Raw genomic sequence first — 19,076 nt, forward strand, 5'->3', positions numbered from 1 at the left:
GTCACCACACCAGGTGAGCCTTGAGGAATTGGGGTCCCTGGGTGTGCCATGGGGGAATGGGGTCCCCAGATGTGACACAGAGAAACATTAGGGTCCCCAGGTGTGATGTGGAGGAACATCAGGGTCTGACATAGAGGAACATTGGGGTCACTGGGTATGACAGCATGACATGGAGGAACACGGGGTCCCTGGGTGTGACATGGAGGAACATTGGGGTCAGTGGATATGACAGCAGTAGATGGAGGAATATTGGGGTACCAGGGTGTGACATGGAGGAATATGGGGGTCACTAGGTATAAGAGCATAACATGGAGGAAGCATCAGATCAGGGTCACTGGGTAAGTTTTTAACCATTTCCCTTTTTTTTTTCTTTTTTTTGGGGGGGGCGCAAGTAACTGGTCTTGCCTAGGGCGTAAAATATTCTAGCACCGGCCCTGCTCCACGGTCCATCATGTATGAGATATGCATGCTTACATTGGTCCAAGCTAGACTAAAATAACTATGCAATAAAGATCATACCTAAAGTTCAGCTTTAAATGAACAATAGTGAGTAAACACAAACCATGTATCATCACCAGCTGCATAACAACCCCCAGCGGCTCAGGTATGGGATGTGTCAGTCACTTTGCAGTCATTAGGCTGTAGCAAAAGCTTTGCCCACTTCCTATGTCTCCTCCTACTCCAACTAGAAGAATGCAAGACCATTCTGCAAACTCAGAACACACAGCAGCTTCACACAGCTGACACACAGCCTCTGCTGCAGGAACATCCAACTCCAACCAGACTATAGGAAAGAAGAAGCAATACAATCCCTAAAAAAAAAGAGAACCGAACAGCAGCTGCAAGAAGATCTGAAGTTGCTGACGAAGGACTCAAAGCATTCAGACTTCAAAACTTGGAAGAAAAGTTTTGGAAAGTTTTAAAGTAGAAGAAGAGGCAGAAGCTCACCAACTTTTGGACAATCTGATATCAGCCAACTTTGCAGGAAGCAGTGCGTTGTATTTTTCGCATATTTATTAATAATATTTTAAGTTATTGAGCTATTTATTTCCTTAATATGCCTTTTTAAAAAAAAAAAAAAAAACAGCCTTGACAAGCTTGGACAATCATTTGAGTAAAGGCTGTACTATCTTATAGACCGACGCCATGACAGGTGTAACGTGCATCAGGGAGGACCGCTCCTGTGACACAGTCATGTTGTCCAGCAAGGTGTCCAAGGGACATTTGGGTCAGAGAAGAGAGGAGGAGAGGTCCCCAACATGGGACAGGACTGACCCTTGCAGAACCCCAGATTACGGGGCGATCAGCAGTTCGGTTCCGGTGAAGAAACATCACCACAAGCACAGCATAAAACACCGGTATCAGCTTTTGGAGACTTTGGGCAGAGGCACCTACGGCAAAGTGAAGAAAGCCATGGACAAGAGTACAGGGATGCTGGTAAGTGTCGGTAATGAGTACTTCTAATGTATAATGTATTGTCACTGTCTTAAAAAATAATAGTTTCCAGTTTAAAAAGATGTCAAGGGATGCTGATGGTGAGCCAGCGAATTGGATGCTGAGAAACTCTGCGGGATGATGGCAGGGTACATCACCCAATCCGCTTACGGTGCTTTTCCACTGCATGGAACCGAACGGTACGGCTCTCAAAAACAGTACCAACTCGATTGTGGTTCCAAGAGGTACCATACCGGTACCATATCCCACAATCCTTTGCATGCAGTCACTACTAGCCACTGATTGGTCAGAGAATCATTGTTATCCCACCCACTTAACTTTAGTACTACTTTAGTGGAAAAGCAAACCATACCGTACCGTACCGAACCGTTCCAACACCGTACCATGCGGTACCAGCAGTGGAAAAGCAAACCGGGCCAAGCAGGGTCGAGTAGAACCGAGCCGGTACTAGCAGTGGAAAAGTGCCATTAAGGGCTCAATCACATCTATGAAAAAAAGTTCTGAAAAAAAGACTTCTGTCTTCTGTTACATTAGCCTTTCTCGAAGGAAAACCCCAGAGGAACCCTTAAAAACTCCTTTCAGGTCTCGGGGAACCTCTGCTAAAGCCAATTCATTCAGTGGGAAAAATGCTACTTACCTTGGGGGTCAGTGGGAACAAGACCCTTTGAACTGGTGGCCAGTGAGAAGAATGCCCGCCTTACAATAATGGTCAGCAGGGCTTTTTTTTCTCAGAGAATAGGTGCAGGAACTCCCACTTTCGGGGTTACCCCTTGTCTCTGCCCCCTACCTACCTCCGAGCACCGTTCCTAGGTTCCACCTTCTACCCACCTCGCAGTACTGTCCCTTTAGAATCAAGTATAATTTGTGGTACTAAGTAATTTGTATGGGATTTGTTAATGATAACAAGAAAAGAGGAAAAATAACAACAACAAAGGACCCCCCCCCAGAAACAGTAGATCCCACAAGCAACAACGGACCAGCCACAACAAAATACCCCCAGACAACAATAGACCCTCAGCAGCAACAACAGATCTCCCCACAGACTGCATCAATAAACCCTCCAGCAGCCATTTACAATAGACGGTTCCCTCAACAGTAGACACCCCCAAGCAACATAAGACCAACCCCAGCAACAATAGACCCCCTCTGTAAAAATAGATCCCTTCCAGAGACAATAGGTCCCCCAGGAGCAACAGTAGACCTCCCCGGCAACAATATACCCCCCGCAAAAATATATCACCTCCAGCAACAATAGATCACCCACCAGCCAGCATAAAAAGACACCCATAGCAAAGCCCAGCACCCCTTGCCATTACATACATTCAGTGCTGGAGGTGCCGGAACTGCGTTCCCCCACGTTCCCGCTGAAAAAAAGGCCTGGTGGTCAGAATGCCACCCTTACACAATGCTAAAAAAAAAAATCATTGGTGTCATGCAACTGGCTCTGCCAAATGGCATTGTCCCCAGAACTATGCAGGCACCACCAAATGGGAGGTCAATAAGCCACAGCACAAGGACCCCTCCTAGCAAAGTCTGGAGGAACCCTAGAGATCCTGGGAATTTTGGTTGAGAATGGCTATGTTATATTGTAACATTATCTAGAGAGCATCAGCGGGAACATAATAGTGAATAGTGCATGCTCCAATGATCTTGGTGACAGATTCCTGTTATACAGCTGGTTAGGCAGAGGCCATGCCAGGTTCAAATATTTGCAGAGACATATTTTTAAAACCTGAAACTTTCCCTACAATTTGGGGACCAACTTTGAAAGTACCGCACATGTTAGTTAGCGCGCTGTTATTTCAGTAATCCCAAAATAAATGCAGTTGTGCAACATAGTCTGTGCAGCTGCAGGGAGTCTTGTGACTCAGCTGTCAAGTCGTGGGCTGCTGATCTAGACACCCGCTCTGTGTCATCACTGCAGGAACAAAAGTGATCGGTGACTATATTGATCCTTGTCACTGAAGCCCGGGGACAAATGTCTCTCGCAGTCTTGCTTTTATTAAAACTCAGAGGTTTGGCCAGAATGGAGGATTTGTCATAACTTGTCACACATGCTTAAAATGCCTAATGTCTGCTACTATTTATTTATTTATTTCAGATACTTATATAGTGCCGTCAATTTACACAGTGCTTTACGTATAGAATACATTCACATCAGTCCCTGCTATAAACATGCATGTGCAAAAGTTGTAGATGAAAGGTAGTTTTTATTTATAAAGCAGCATCTGCAGGAGGGAACAGACTTTGTTAGAAGTATAATGCAATATTTCGAGTTTGATTGTATTCTGCAATGATTTTCTGGTTAATGTAGATAGATGTGGCTGATATAGAAAGCTACCCAAACAAAAAGCATGTTGTTTGCCACAGGGCAACTTTAGCAGGGTTGGCTCTTCCTATAGGGTTCATTGTTCCTACAAGCATCACATTGTCTATTTATATGGTTGCATTGGATGAAAGTAGATATTAGTCCATAGGTCACGACCTATTGACTTGAATTCACTGGTGATATATAGTCTTTGATGCCCCAATGGCTTGAAGCTCAAGCTCTATCCTGCTTGATGCTTTAAATAGGCTTGTTCTTTTGAAGGAAAGCTCCAACCGAGCTGAATCGCCTGCAGACTTCATGCATCTCCTGGGTGCTCTTAGGTCACCTTTCTCCAAGGTTACCCCAATATATAACTCCATAGGCCTTGACCTATTGACTTGAATTCAGTGGTAATGTATAGTCTTCAATTCCCTAATGGTATGAAGCTCAAGCTCCATTCTCATCCCTAGCGCTTGATGCTTATAAGTACAGTAGACTTGTTCTTTTGAAGGGAAGCTCCAATTTGAGCTGAATCGCCTGCAAGCTTCATGCATCTCCTGGGGGCTCTTTGGCCACGTTCCTTGAAGGGTACCCCAAAATTTTAGTCCATAGATCTAGACCATTTGACTTGAGTTCAGTAATGATGTATAGTCCTTAATGCTGCAATGACTTGAAGCACAAGCTCAATTTTCATCCCTGGTGTTTGATTATTATTATTATTATACAGGATTTATATAGTGCCAACAGTTTGCGCAACAAACATTAGGGCAGACGGTACAGTCACAATACAATTCAATTAGGGAGAAATCAGAGGGCCCTGCTCGTTATAGCTTACAATCTAGCTTGATGCTTTTAAATACAATCCCCCTAGTATGTATGATGCATGCATATTCTTAGCCCCAAAGTGCATATCTTTACATTTATCAACATTTAACCTCATTTGCCACATAGTTGCCCAATGAAACAGTGCATTGAGGTCAGCTTGTAAGTTGGAGACATCCTGTAAGGACGGTATTCCACTGCAAAGCTTGGTGTCATCTGCAAAGACTGAAATGGTACCTTTAATCCCAGACCCTATATCATTTATAAAGATATTAAAAAGTAAGGGTCCGAACACTGAACCTTGGGGTACACCACTGATAACCTTAGACCATTCAGAGTAAGAATCATTAACCATTACTCTCTGAATTCTATCTTTTAGCCAATTTTCTGTCCATTTACAAACGTATTAGTCGACGGGTCTTGACCTAATGACTTGAGTTCAGTGTTGACCCCGAAATTTTGGATTAATAACAGGACAGTCCAAGAAGCTGTGACTCACTCATGATGGTTCTGAGGAACAGGGTGGAGATACAAACAGTTACAAGGAAATGCAGTCATTTGTGTCTAAGAGATAAAAATCCATTGAACAATTTGACTCACTTACCTCGTGGGTTTAGTTGCGTTAAGGCAGCCCAATTTGGTTTAAATGGGTTTTCAACCCACAAAAAATGTACCTGTAATATAATAATCCACAAAGCATTCACATATTTGTTGTGGTGCACTATAGTACAGATATGCTTGGTTCCTGTTTATAGGTGCCCCCTCGTAGTGCCATTCAGATTACCAACGCACATATACCATGGGTTGTAATGTGCACTACTGTTAAGAAGCCAGCCCTTATTTTTAGAAACCAAGTGGAGGTGAAAGCAAGGTGCTTGATACCAATCTGTAGTTGATAGGTGCTGGATAGCCTAGGTTCGTCAGTTCTACACAAAATGCCCCCCCCCCCTCCCCTTCCAGGAGATAAGGGTCACTTGGCTTGAGAAGGTTAAGTATTTTTGAGAAAAGGAGAAGAAATGTAATTTATTGTAATTTATTGATTTGCACAGCATGTTTCGTTAGTCAAATAATCCTTCTTCATCAGGGCTTAGCAGTTGTCACAGGAGTCAATAGGCTCAAAGCTGGAGGCTTGGTAAATCAGTCAGAACTAGAAGGATAAATAGTGTTTGTGTGCCTGTGTTAAGACGCCGTGTAGCCTAATTTTTGAATAACCCTAATAAACAGCATTGGAAATTCTTCTCCTTGGTTTCCTTGGCAGACCATGTCTGTCCATTTAGATATAATGATGCTCCAACGTTTCCCATTATGCCCTGATGTATCAATGTCACCATTTAAAGAGACACCTATAACCGGTTTCTAAGACTCTAAACCCTGCACTAAAGGGGATCTGTCACTTTCCGCCTAACCCCCACCCATACTACCCAAAGGCATTCGAAAATGGTCCAATACTGCTTTATTTGATGGGACTGGAAACTGTGAGAATGCAGAAATGCTATGGGCGAAGTCAAGAATGAGCTGGGGCTCGTTGATTAGCAGAAACCTGCAGCCACCAATCAGCAATCTTTATTCATTAATATAAAAACACTGACATTTCAAAATCTGAAACTTAATTGGTTGCTTGGAGTCACTGATTGTTCTTTGCTACTGTGCAAGGGTCTGAATGTCCCAGCATGCTTTGCCAACCAGCGCTGGGGCCAGGGCGTTTTTTTTTTATAGAGAAAAGGTGCACTCCTTGTCTCCGCTGCCTACTAACCTCAGAGCACCATCCTTTGTCTCCCCCCTTTACCCACCCCCCAGTACCATTCCTTTTAGAGAATACAGAACCAAGTATCATTTTGTGGTGCTAGATAATTTGCATGGAGCTTGTTAATAACAAGAAAGGTAGTAAAATAGATACCCTCAGCAACAGTAGACCCCCCCCAGCAACAATAGTCCCCTCTGGCACCAATAGATCTTTCCCAGAAACAATAGACCACCCACCAGTAACCCTAGACCATATTCAGCAACAATAGACCTCCCAGCATCAATAGACCCTCCCAGCAACACTAGATCGTCCTCAGCAACAATAGCCCCCTCTTAGCACCAATAGATTCTCCTAAGCAACAATGGACCCTCAGCAACACTGGATCCTGCCCAGAAACAATATACCCCTTCAGAAACAATAGATCCCACAGCACCCCTTGCAAAATTCATTGTTGGAGGTGCCAGAACTGCGTTCCCACTGAAAGAAAGAAAGAAAAAAAAAACCCAGCTGGGGCATATAGTTCAGTGGCCCTTTTAAAACTCATAGAAAAGTTCTAAAGGCCCCCAAGCCTTAATGAGAATACAGAACAGGAACGATCTCTGCAGAATCCGATTCCCTGCAGACCTCTGTAGAAATTACAAGGTTCAATGATTACAAGCTGAAAAAATCTCCAGAAAAAAAAGGGGGAATGCGATGAGAATGAGAACAATCCAATGCACAGCCTGCTCGGGCCCTGCCAAATAAAATAAACTGTTTGGCTCAGATGTAAATAATAAGACGAGTGATATTCTTTCATTGCCATGCCTTAAAAATAGCTCCATTCCCCCGAGTCGCAGACCGCAGCAGCTGTTTCGTATGTAGAGAGGCTGACTGGAGAGAGAATTCTGTCAACAGAAAAGGTGGTGGACATGTTCAGCATACGCGATGTAGATAGGGATAGAAGAGGGCCTGGCATAGGCCATGGCTGTCACCCCAGCAACGTCAAAACGCTAGTTAGGCATGGCCCCAGAAGACAGGGCTTGCTTGATTTATCTCTCCACAATTGCTTATCCCAACATGCCAAACATAATGGCAGACTATTAATGGACCCTGCATGCCACTCCTGTTTATAATTCCAAACAAGGCACCTTCTCTTCCACCCAGACTGGGAGGTCTGGCAGCAGATTTAAAAGAACCTTCCAGTCAATAAGAAAAATGAGTTTTTGCTGAATTATGCAGTGCATGAAGGTTGACTTCCCATTCTACAAATGATCATTGCTGAGCTTTTAGACTGACCCTCGTTCTTTAATTTGAATCACCTAGAACAGGGGTGGGGAACCTTTTTTCTGCTAAGGGCCATTTGGGTATTTATAAAATCATTCGGGAGCCGTACAAAATTATCAACTTAAAAATGTGCCTGTTATATTTGGTTAAACATTTAATTAACTCACCCCTAATGTGATGGCTGCAACTGCTTCTCTTTGGTGAGGTGTGTGATGTTAGCTGGTATTGATGATGTTGCTACTCGCAACTGGTTTTCCAGGTTTGCGTCGGTTAGTCTGGAGAGCAGTCGACTCTTTGTGGTGGTAAGTTTTGAAAAGAACTGCTGGCGGGTACTGCTGGTGGGTACAGCTGGCTGGTACTGCTGGTGGGTACAGCTGGCTGGTACTGCTGGTGGGTACAGCTGGCTGGTACTTCTGTGAGTACTGCTGGCTCTGGCTGGTACTGCTGGCTCTGGCTGGTACTGCTGGCTCTGGCTGGTACAGCTGTGTGTGCTGCTGGCGGGAAATGCTGGCTAGCAGCGGCGCCTCACTGGAGGAAGAGGCGATGTTTCCTGTATTGGTCACAGGCGGAGTGCATTTGATATCACTCCACCTGTGACTCACTCAGACTGTCAGAACGGAGCCGAAACTATACAGGAAGCATCGGCTCCATTCTGACAGACCAAATGACTTTGAGGGCCGCATACGGCCCCCCCGGCCGTAGGTTCCCCACCCCTGACCTAGAACATGCACCCATATGGAAGAAAAATATATTTCCAATATATTTAGGGAAAAATTTTTAGAAATATATTGAATATGGCCAAAATTGTAGCATGGTATGCAGATGAGACTCATCTAGTGGAAATTTTTATTGGCCGTGCCAACTTCTTGATCAGGCAAGCTCCGTCATTGTGACCATCAGAAGGTCCACCCTGAGGAATGACATGCAGTCATAGCAAGTACATTTAGACGGTAAAATCGCTCAGGTGTGAATGTAGCCTAAGTCAGCAGTCTTCAAACTATGGCCCTCCAGTCGTTTGGGAACTACAATTCCCATCATGCCTAGTCATGTCTGTGAATGTCAGAGTTTTACAATGCCACATGGCATATATAGCTCCGCAACAGCTGGAGGGCCGTAGTTTGAGGATCTCCCTGCCTTAAGTGGTTCTTACACAGAATTTTGTTAAAAAATTGTTGTTTTCCAAACGTTTGTTTGATTATTTAAGAGTTAAAGGGGACGATGGGACAATTGGTTTTGACCAGAGAAAGTGTAAAAAGGACAAGGATTGAAAATCTTTGTTGACTCCAATGGAATAATAAGGCTTACCTGTAGGTACAAATAATATCTCCTAAACCGAAACGTATTTGGAGTGCATGCAGCCGCTCATGCGAGCGGCGCATGCTCTCTGAAGGTCCGGGGGGACCTTCAGTTTTGCTTGCCGGGAGCTTGCCGGAAAATCACTCCCGCGCGCATCGCGGCTCCGGCCAATCACAGCGCCGGAGCCGCCGAACCTGGAAGAGACGGCGAGGGATCATGGCAGCGCCCGCAGCGATGTCCGGGGGTCCGTGTCGGGGCTTCGTTCCAAGGTAAGTAATACATAATGAGCTAGTATGCGACGCATACTAGCTCATTATGCCTTTGTCTTGCAGGTTTTTTTTTTATTTATTTTTTTTGCAGTTTTGGGTTTACAACTGCTTTAGGTATATTATGTTTGTTATTAAAAAAAAAAAAAAAAAGCAAGACTTAACAATCACTTTAATAAAATTCTACAGCTGTAAAGCCAGCTTTAGCAAACTAAATGTCATCCAGGTAAAGTTTAGATCCAATAAATTTGATGGACTATCCATGGATTATTAACGTGGCATTAATTTGCCTGATGACCTATTGCTTTCTGATATTTTCCTGATCTTCCAAATGACACTCAGAACCAATTGCAGCTGTTGTGTTCTTTGGTTCCAGCACCAACTCTCTATAGGCCCACTACAGCCTGACCACACACACTGGAGAATGAAATTGAAGTTGTATAGCACAGAATCATTTGAGAAGAAGTTGTGGAAACTACTAGATCAGGGTTTCTCAACCAGGGTTCCTCCTGAGGTTGCTAGGGGTTCCTTTAGCAATGGGCAATTTCTGCCTCTCAGATAAGTTTACAATGACATCATTGTTTCTTTTATCTATCTGTAAGGGGGTAATTCTTCCCAATGATGACAAGAGTAAAGTGGGGTACAAACTAGTAGAAAATCTGCCGAAAATTCCCATCCGAGGTAAAATCGTACGATTTTCAGTTAGTGTGTACACAACTTTCAGCAGCTGATGCCGACATTTTCAACGAAAAAAAACGGAGGGACAAACACCAAAATTTTTATCGTCCGTCCCCAGATGACCAATTTTTCTTTAATGTGTATGCAGTACGTCCGCGAAAAATCGGATACGAAAGACCGCGCATGATCTGAAGTTGCTGACAAACCGGAAGTCTAGGAACAAATGTCCCAAAAAAAATAAAAAAATCGGACGACAAATTTCGTGAACATTTATGCACTGTCAACTAAAAACTTTTATGAACGCTGAGCTAGAGAGAGAAAAATCTGAGGATATTTCATCCAATTTCCGTCAAGTGTGTACAGGCCTTAAGGAGCATTCTTCCCACTGACTGTTACACTAAAGTGTCATGAGTTGTAGATTTTTTATTTTTAGCCGGGGTTCCAGAGTCACGGTGGCCTTTGTTGTCATATGCTGTGTTTTAAATTTCACAGCACTGCTTATATAGATGTATTTGAATGCAAAATGCAGAAAACGATTGTTTTACTTGCTTCGTCTGCAATGAAAATGAATCGAGTTTCGACCTTCTGCACCCAAAGAAATACAACGCAAAGCAGGTCAAATGCAGCCTCTAACCAGCCTTTCTCATCCTTTTGAGCATAGAGGAACCCTTGAAATAAGTTTCCAGTCTCAGGGAACCCCTGCTAAAAAAGACTATATTTACAACTTATGGTACATTAGTGTGATGGTCAGTGGGAAGAATGCTCCTTACATTGTGGTCACTGGGAAGAATTATCCCCTTACAGATAGCTAAAATGATCAATGGTGTCAGTAGGAACTTATCAGAGACAAAAATTGCACATTGCTTAAGAAAACCCTAGTAGCCTCTGGAGGAACCCTGTTTGAACACCCCCTGCTCTAAACTGTCCTCTCCCCGTTGCATTATTTAAATACTGTAAATGGGATTTGCTGACCTGTGTTTATGTGCACACATATTACAGCATAATAGTAAGTAGTAGTAGTAAACCACCAGAAAAATAAAAAACAATGGGCTCCCCTGCAGGTTTAAGTCATAATGTACTAGTATGCACCTCATACTAGTACATTATGATATACTTACCCATACACAGAGCCCTTCAGCACACCACTGCCAGGGCTCCCAGGAGTTGCCAACTTCACCTGGTCTTCCTTCCGGGTTTGTGGCTCCAGCTGTATGAATGGCCAGGGCCATAATCACCAAGCCACTGCAAGCAAAGCCAACAGAATACTGGGATGTATAAAAAAGGGGATTCACTCCAGAAATAAAGAGATTATTCTCCCGCTCTATAAGACTCTGGTCCGTCCACATCTGGAGTATGCTGTCCAGTTCTGGGCACCGGTCCTCAGGAAGGATGTGCTGGAACTGGAGACAGTCCAGAGAAGGGCAACAAAAATAATTAGGGGAATGGAGGACATCGGCTATGAGGAAAGACTACAAGCACTGAACCTATTCTCTCTGGAGAAGAGACGATTGAGGGGGGATATGATATCAATGTACAAATATTGTACTGGCAACCCTAGCATATGGAAAAACCTATTCAGAGAAAGGAAATACAATAAGACACGTGGCCACTCACTAAAACTAGAGGAAAGGCGGTTTAACCTTAAAATACGCAGGGGGTTCTTCACTGTCAGAGCAGTAAGGATGTGGAATTCTCTTCCGCAAACAGTGGTATCAGCAGGGAGCATCGATAGTTTCAAAAAAACTATTAGATGGGCACCTTAAAGACCACAACATACAGGGGGTATACAATGTACGGTTAACAGTAGACACACACACATCATAGGTTGAACTGGATGGACTGATGTCTTTTTTCAACCTCACTATGTAACTATCACTCCTGCGCATACGCACTGGAGTCTTCGGCTCCGAGTCATGCCGATCTCGGCCAGCGGGAAAACTTAAATGACGGCGGAGGGGCGGAGACGGGGGCAGAGGCAGAGGCGGGCCGTGGCACTCGTCCGACGATAACTCTGGGATTTCCGGAACTGCGAGCCGCGCATGCGCAGTTCCGACCGTGCTGCCGCCGCCGTAGATTTACTGGCACTTTTCTCCTGCTACGGGCATTTACGGGCAGGAGAAAAGTGCCCTGTTTTAAAGGGCTGTCCGTAAATCTACGGGCGGTTGGCAACACTGGCTCCGACACAGACCTCTGAAGGTCTGGCATAGTATGCTGTTTCTTCAGAGTGCATGCGCCAGTGACATCATCAGCTACATAATGTGTGAATATCTCCTAAACAGTGCAAGTTTAGGATATATTCACTGTACCTACAGGTAAGCCTTATAATAGGCTTACCTGTAGGTACAAGTTCAAAAGTGGAGTTTAATTCCACTTTAAAGCAAGCCATTGGAGGAAAGCAGCCAACTTCCAAGCTAACTCACCCTCCATTACCCAATACGAGTCTACTACTCTTTTCAAACCAGCATTAAAATCCCTGAAATAGGGGAATGTAGCCCCGCTAAGTATTGGCTTGTTGGGTCTGTTGGGTTTCTATGAAGAAAAACATACCCTTGGACTTCTAAAAGTTTGGTTTGGTGCTCTTGTTTTTCCATATACCATCCTGTATTCACCACAGTTTCCTCTTTTGTGTCAGTATTCTGCCTAACCAGGGTCACTGAACCCTACAATATGGACTTTCCTTAATATTGATAAAGGAAACCAACTCTGGATCCAGAACCTCCACGCCACACCTTATCAAATACTAGTTTTATCATCCCACTTTCTGCGTCATAGCACAATTACAGTGCTTTCTGGATGGCATCAGCACCTTGGTGATTGATGTCACTTGTTACCTGGAGCTGGGCTGTAAACAAACTGAACAAATGTGTCATGGAAAGACAGACAGGTGGAGAACCTTGCAAAGTTAGCGCATCTTAACTGAGGTAAGAGGCCAATGACCTTGCTGGAATTTCTTGGCTGCTAGTTTTTTTTTTCCTTGGCTAAAGGTCACAGGTATCTGCTAAAGAAAAGCAAGCTCTTAGGATATGCATGCTAATTATGCTCATTAATTAAGGACAAAAATGTTTTTCGTGTAATCCAAATTATTTTGCTAGTATTGGACCCCCATAGGTAATTCAGCAATACAGTGCATAGAACAATGATAGTGAACTCACTGTGGATAGTCACAACACCCAGTCATAAATCATCTCTTGAACTTCAGGCAAACAGCTAAACACACAGTTGAAGTTCATACACTATATAGTCAATTACCTGTGGAAACCTAAACTATCACATACGTATATGAGGTTGTTGGACATCCTATTCCCAAACCATGAGCAGTAATATCGAGCTTTCCACAAAAAAATTCCAAATAGAGCATAGTTGAGGTCAGATACTGAGGTTGAATGAGAAGTTTGGCTCACAATTGGTGTTCCAGTTCATCCCAATGATGTTCAGTATGGTTGAAGTCAGGGCTCTGTGCAGGACATTCAAGTTCCTCCACACCAGACTGGTCAAGCAATGTCTTTATGGAGTTGATTTTGTACACAGGGCACAGTCATGCTCCAACAGAAAAGGGTCTTTACCACACTGTTGCCACAAGGGTGGAAGAGCACAATTGTTTATTATATATTTGTTTACTGTAGTATTAACAGAGGTTTTCACTGGACACACTTGAACTACTTTTTTGGCTATATAGTGAATACTATACTGTGTTACCCATGGGCATCCGCAGGTAGGGGCAAGGGGGGCAAATGCCCCCCCCCCTGGAATCTCAACTTCCCCTTTCAAGTGGTTGTTAAGCCACTTTATACCATCCTGTATGGTCTGTTTAATAATCCTGTGTGCCTGTGTGTCTGTTATTAAAAAATAAGCCGTTCTTTACTAGTTTTCAGAGGGCCAAGACCCGCTCACGTGACCCATCCTCTCTCTCCTCTCCCCATCTGACAGCTGCCTGCAGCAGGCAGGGCCAAGGATTCCTCATTGATGTCAGTCGAGAGGGGAGGAGGAGGGGAGGGTGAGAGGAGGAGAGAGGCGGTGGGTCACGTGAGCGGCAAGTGGCGCTCTGTATTTTTATAAAACACAGACACAGGGGCACACAGGATTAATAAACAGACTGTAGGCAGGATATGACAGTTTAAATTAAACTATAGCAGCAGTAGGAGAGGGTGGCAGGCGCTGACACGGGAGCAGGCAGGCAGGGAGAGAGGGGGGAGAGAGGACAGTGGAGGACGGAGGCACGTAAACTGACCTCAGTGTTAGGGCTCAGCAACCATGATATACCGTGGTCAGGGGAGAACTTAGCCAGGCAGGATCAGCCAGGTATTTTAGGTGATAGAAGGGGCCAAATTACACAGCAAAGCACTGTGCTGTATAACATGCTTTAAGGGAACAAGATCCTTTTTTTTTTTTTTTTCTAGGTTAACAAATGCTTTAAAAATAAATGCTGCTGTTTGCTCTTTAAAAATAAATACCCAAATAAGTAGAATGAATAAGTCCCTCCCCTTCATGACATTGTTGAAAAGGGGCGGAGCATGGGTGACCTTAAAATTATGCCCTCCCCTGAAAAAAGTTCTGCGGACGCCCATGGTGTTACCTGCTAAAGAGTTTGTATTTCTATTCGTCAAGTCCTGAGATTAGCACAATCTCTGCTAGACAGCATAGCCAGCTAGGTGACCTGACTTTTCTCCACTGCAGTTACAGCTAGGTCACCTCCCTGCCCCACAGCCTGTGATTGGACAGTGAAATAGCAGCAACAGTAGCACATTGTACTTATTGCCTTATGCAGGCCATACACGGGTCGAATTCCGAACCAATTTTCTTTCAAAAATCTGAAATTTAGTGCATTTTGTGTCGAATGGTGCCACCACTGATTTCGAAATTCGACCATCCAACCAAGCCTTCATTTTCACCTCATGTTGCTACAGAAAATAATTTTCGTGGCCGGGAATCTTCTTTTCTTTCCAGATCACAGCTCATGCACATTTCTTTTTCGATTACGTTTCTTGCACAATTCCCCCCTCATTGATTACAAGTTTGTTTTTGTTTTTTTCTAATTTCCAACATGCCCGATCACTCAAATTCGATGGCAGCACAGAAATCCACTGTTGCTGTGGCCCATTAATAGTGCGAAATTCTAATGAAAATTCTTAGTTACGATTTTCAAAATAAAATTTTTTTGGAATTCGACCCATTTATCGCCAGCTTTTTTTACGTCTACTAGTGTATATGGACACATTTAGAATGACATGGTCACCCATATTCAGTACAATTTTACAGCCTTTGAACAGAGTAACAAGTCTCTTGCTAGTCATTACTGAATCCCAGGTTCACTGTAAGTACATCTCCTCCCGAGGAGTGTATTTAACATCTGACCATTTAAGCTGTCATTAGCGGCCGCACATTGCGTAGTTGAGTCTGCTAATGACATATGACAGGAACACTGCCATGCGGGAAGCTTAGCCTCTAGACTCAGGAACTGCTGGAACTCATAAAAATGTACCCAATGCACATCCTTTACTAGAGTGACATGCCCCTTTGAATAACAAAGGTCACATATATTCAATCAAGTCTTCTTCAATTAGCGTCAGAAACAGGAAACCCAACCGGACGTGGTGGGTCAGGATGACATCTTTAAATGTACCTTCTGTTCGATTTTGTACTGAATACATTTGGTTTTTACTTTGTCGTTGTGCGGGCAATTCATTTTTTTTTTACTCTCACATGCACTTGGAACTAAAGTCTTGATTCACTATGGTTGATTTCACACTGACAAATCTGCCATTGGTAACCCTTTGTAGAATCACTTTAATACAACTGCACTTAAAGCTGACCTATGGGAATTCGATAAAAGCTACCCTGGCAGTCCCCTTCCAACACCTTCAAGGGTAAACACTTGTTTAGTGTAGGGTTGCAGGGATAGGATATAATACTAACCCCAGTCCTGGCTCCGGCAGGCTCCCTCCACCCATGCGACTGATCCAATGTAGCATCCTATCTAAGGTGCTTCGTGCCCTGGTCTCAAGCTCACCCCCTCACGTACCTCATGGTTAATGACCCAGGTGACCATCATCACCGAAACAGATAGTGATGGAAATCAAAAAATGTTATGGCTGTCACTGGTGTAGTAACAGAAGGGAAATCTTCCAATGGGCTCACCAGTTCTAACACCAGTCAGAAAGAGTCCAGAGATGAGCAACAAAAATGGTTGAAAGACTTCAGGAAATGTATATGTACAGTCTGTAGAAAAGAAGAGAAAGCATGGAACATGACAAACATTACAAGGCTTTCGAGCATCCTGGAATCGAATGTAAAAATTCAGAAATTGACGTGATAAACAAATAACATTTTTTGGGCTTCCCATTTAAATTTGTTGAGCCACTGATGGTACTACCTCATGACCTGACAAATGATTCTTCGGCATTTCGGTATGAAAAAATTCTGACTAAATACTACCTGTGTGGCTAGCTTTAATGATTACATCACTGCCAATATGTTTCCACCATGAGAAATGATAATGCAACATGTTCCTAAGCTATAATGCAAGCGTCCCCAAACTTTTTAAACAAAGTGCCAGTTTACTGTCCTTCAAACTTTAGGGGGGGGGCGCACTGTGGCCATGGGAGAACAAAATGTCCTGGCGTCAGTGGGAGTAAACAATGCTCCATAATTGATATTAGGGGGGTAATAGTGCCCCATCGTTGGTATAAATGGGAGGAATAGTGCCCCATCATTGGTGTCAATGGGAAGATTAGTGCCTCGTCATTGGTGTCAATGGGAGGAATAGTGCCCCATCATTGGTGTCAATGGGAGGATTAGTGCCCCATCATTGGTGTCAATGGGAGGAATAGTGCCCCATCATTGGTGTCAATGGGAGGAATAGTGCCTCGTCATTGGTGTCAATGGGAGGAATAGTGCCCCATCATTGGTGTCAATGGGAGGATTAGTGCTCCATCATTGGTGTCAATGGGAGTAATAGTGCCCCATCATTGGTGTCAATGGGAGGAATAGTGCCCCATCATTGGTGTCAATGGGAAGATTAGTGCCTCGTCATTGGTGTCAAAGGGAGGAATAGTGCCCCATCATTGGTGTCAATGGGAGGATTAGTGCCCCATCATTGGTGTCAATGGGAGGAATAGTGCCCCATCATTGGTATCAATGGGAGGAATAGTGCCCCATCAATGGTGTCAATGGCAGGATTAATGCCCCATCATTGGTGTAAATGGCAGGACTAGTGCCCCATCATTGGTGTCAATGGGAGGATTAGGATTAGTGCATCATTGTTGCTTTCAGTGGCAGGAACTATGCCAGCAACAGTGGGGGGAATAGTGCCCCAAGGGCTGAATAAAAGCGAGCAAAAGGCCACATCCGGCCCCCGGGCCACAGTTTGGAGACCACTGCTATAATGTATGTTAATTACCATAACAACAATGTTTTAACACTGCCAGTGCCCAATTGGGTGACAACCATATCCCCATTTTTAGTACAGGTTTAACAAGGACAGATAGTGAAGGAAAATCTAACCACTGGGGTCCCAGGAAGAATTAGAAACCGAAATCCAAACCCTTCTCCACACTTTTCAAAACCAAAGAATAACATTTTGACTGGAATTGGGCTTTAATAATGCCCATATATGGGCCTATATTTTTCAGAACTGAATCATTTTAAACAGGAAACAAGAAAATGCAGGCTATAGATTCCCACAGCCCTCAACATAAAGCACTGAGATAAATTTAGAAGTCCTATTTCATGAAATAGTCAGCACCAAAATACTCAAATATGTGCAATGTGAAAGAAGATTAGGAGGCGGCATTGCTAAATTTATGGGACATGCCAAAAAAATGTGTCAGACTTTGTTCAGTGTGCTGCTGACTCTCCTCAGCGTGTCCGGGAGCCATGCCCACATGTGGCTGTCGGACTGCTGAGGCATCATTTGAAACCAGATTGCATCAAGGAAGACAGAAGTTGGGTAGTGGGGACATCAAGGCTGAGCTATAGGAAATAGAACACAGGAAGAGTTGTTGCTCAAGACAGGCAATCAGATTCCATGATTTATGGAGAATATACAAACAACATGATGTGCATATCTCAAACAAACCAAATTGCAATGGTACAGTACATCTGGAAAATATTCACAGTTCTTCACTTTTTCCACATTTTTTTATGTTACGGGCTTATTCAAAAATGTATTAAATTCATTCTTTTCCTCAAAATTCTACAAACAATACCCCATAATGACAACATGAAAGAAGTTTGTTTGAAATCTTTGAAAATTTAATAAAAATAAAAAACAAAACAAAAAAATCCCATGTACAGAAGTATCACAGCTTTTGCTTAGTACTTTGGTGAAGCTCCTTTGCACCAATTACAGCCTCAAGTATTTTTGAGTATGATGCTACAAGCTTGGCACACCTATTTTTCTAGTTTCTGCCATTCTTCTTTGCAGGACCTCTCAAGCTTCATTCAGGTTCGATGGGGAGCGTCGGTGAACAGCCATTTTCAGATCTCTCCAGAGATGTTCAATCGGGTTCAAATCTGGGCTCTGGCTGTGCCATGCAGGGATATTCACAGAGTTGTCCCATAGCCACTCCTTTGTTATCTTGGCTGTGTGCTTAGGGTCATTGTCCTGTTGGAAGATGAACCTTCGCCCCAGTCTGAGGTCTAGAGCGCTCTGGAGCAGATTTTCATCAAGAATGTCTTTGTACATTGCTACATTCATCTTTCCCTCGATCCTGACTAGTCTCCCAGTTCCTGCCACTGAAAAAACAGCCCCACAGCATGATGCTGCCACCACCATGCTTCACTGTAGGGATAGTATTGGCCAAGTGATGAACAGTGCCTGGTTTCCTTCAGATATGACGCTTGCCATTCAGGCCAAACAGTTCAATCTTTGTTTCATCAGACCAGAGAATTTTGTTTTTCATGGTCTGAGAGTCATTTAGGTGCCTTTTGGCAAACTTCAGGTGGGTTTTCATGTGCCTTTTACTGAGGAGTGGCTTCCATCTGGCCACTCTACCATACAGGCCTGATTGGTGGAGTGCTGCAGAGATGGTTGTTCTCCTGGAAGCTTCTCCTCTCACCACAGAGAAATGCTAGAGCTCTGTTAGAGCTGGTTCACACTATTACGACTTGCCAGGCGACTTGGTCAGCCTGGCAAGTCGCGCACCGCCGGGTCCATTGAGTAGTACAGGACCGGTTCTAATAGGAGCGACACAAGTCGCTCCGACTTAGAAAAAGGGTCCTGTACTACTTCAGGGCGACCTGGAGG

At 43.8% G+C, this 19,076-nt stretch overlaps 1 protein-coding gene across 1 annotated transcript in view; it reads left to right on the plus strand.

The window, feature by feature from the left end:
* The first annotated feature begins 935 nt into the window (after window positions 1-935).
* The window catches only part of LOC309561912 (NUAK family SNF1-like kinase 1), a 61,609-nt gene continuing 43,468 nt past the window's right edge, over window positions 936-19,076 (plus strand). Inside the window, exon 1 of the mRNA XM_082265977.1 lies at window positions 936-1,437. Within this exon, the coding sequence (XP_082122103.1) occupies window positions 1,147-1,437 (291 nt within the window). The 5' untranslated portion in view covers window positions 936-1,146. The remainder of the gene's footprint in view (window positions 1,438-19,076) is intronic.

Source organism: Pelophylax lessonae (genome assembly GCF_965119305.1).
Source record: "Pelophylax lessonae genome assembly, chromosome: 8".
NCBI lineage: Eukaryota > Metazoa > Chordata > Amphibia > Anura > Ranidae > Pelophylax > Pelophylax lessonae.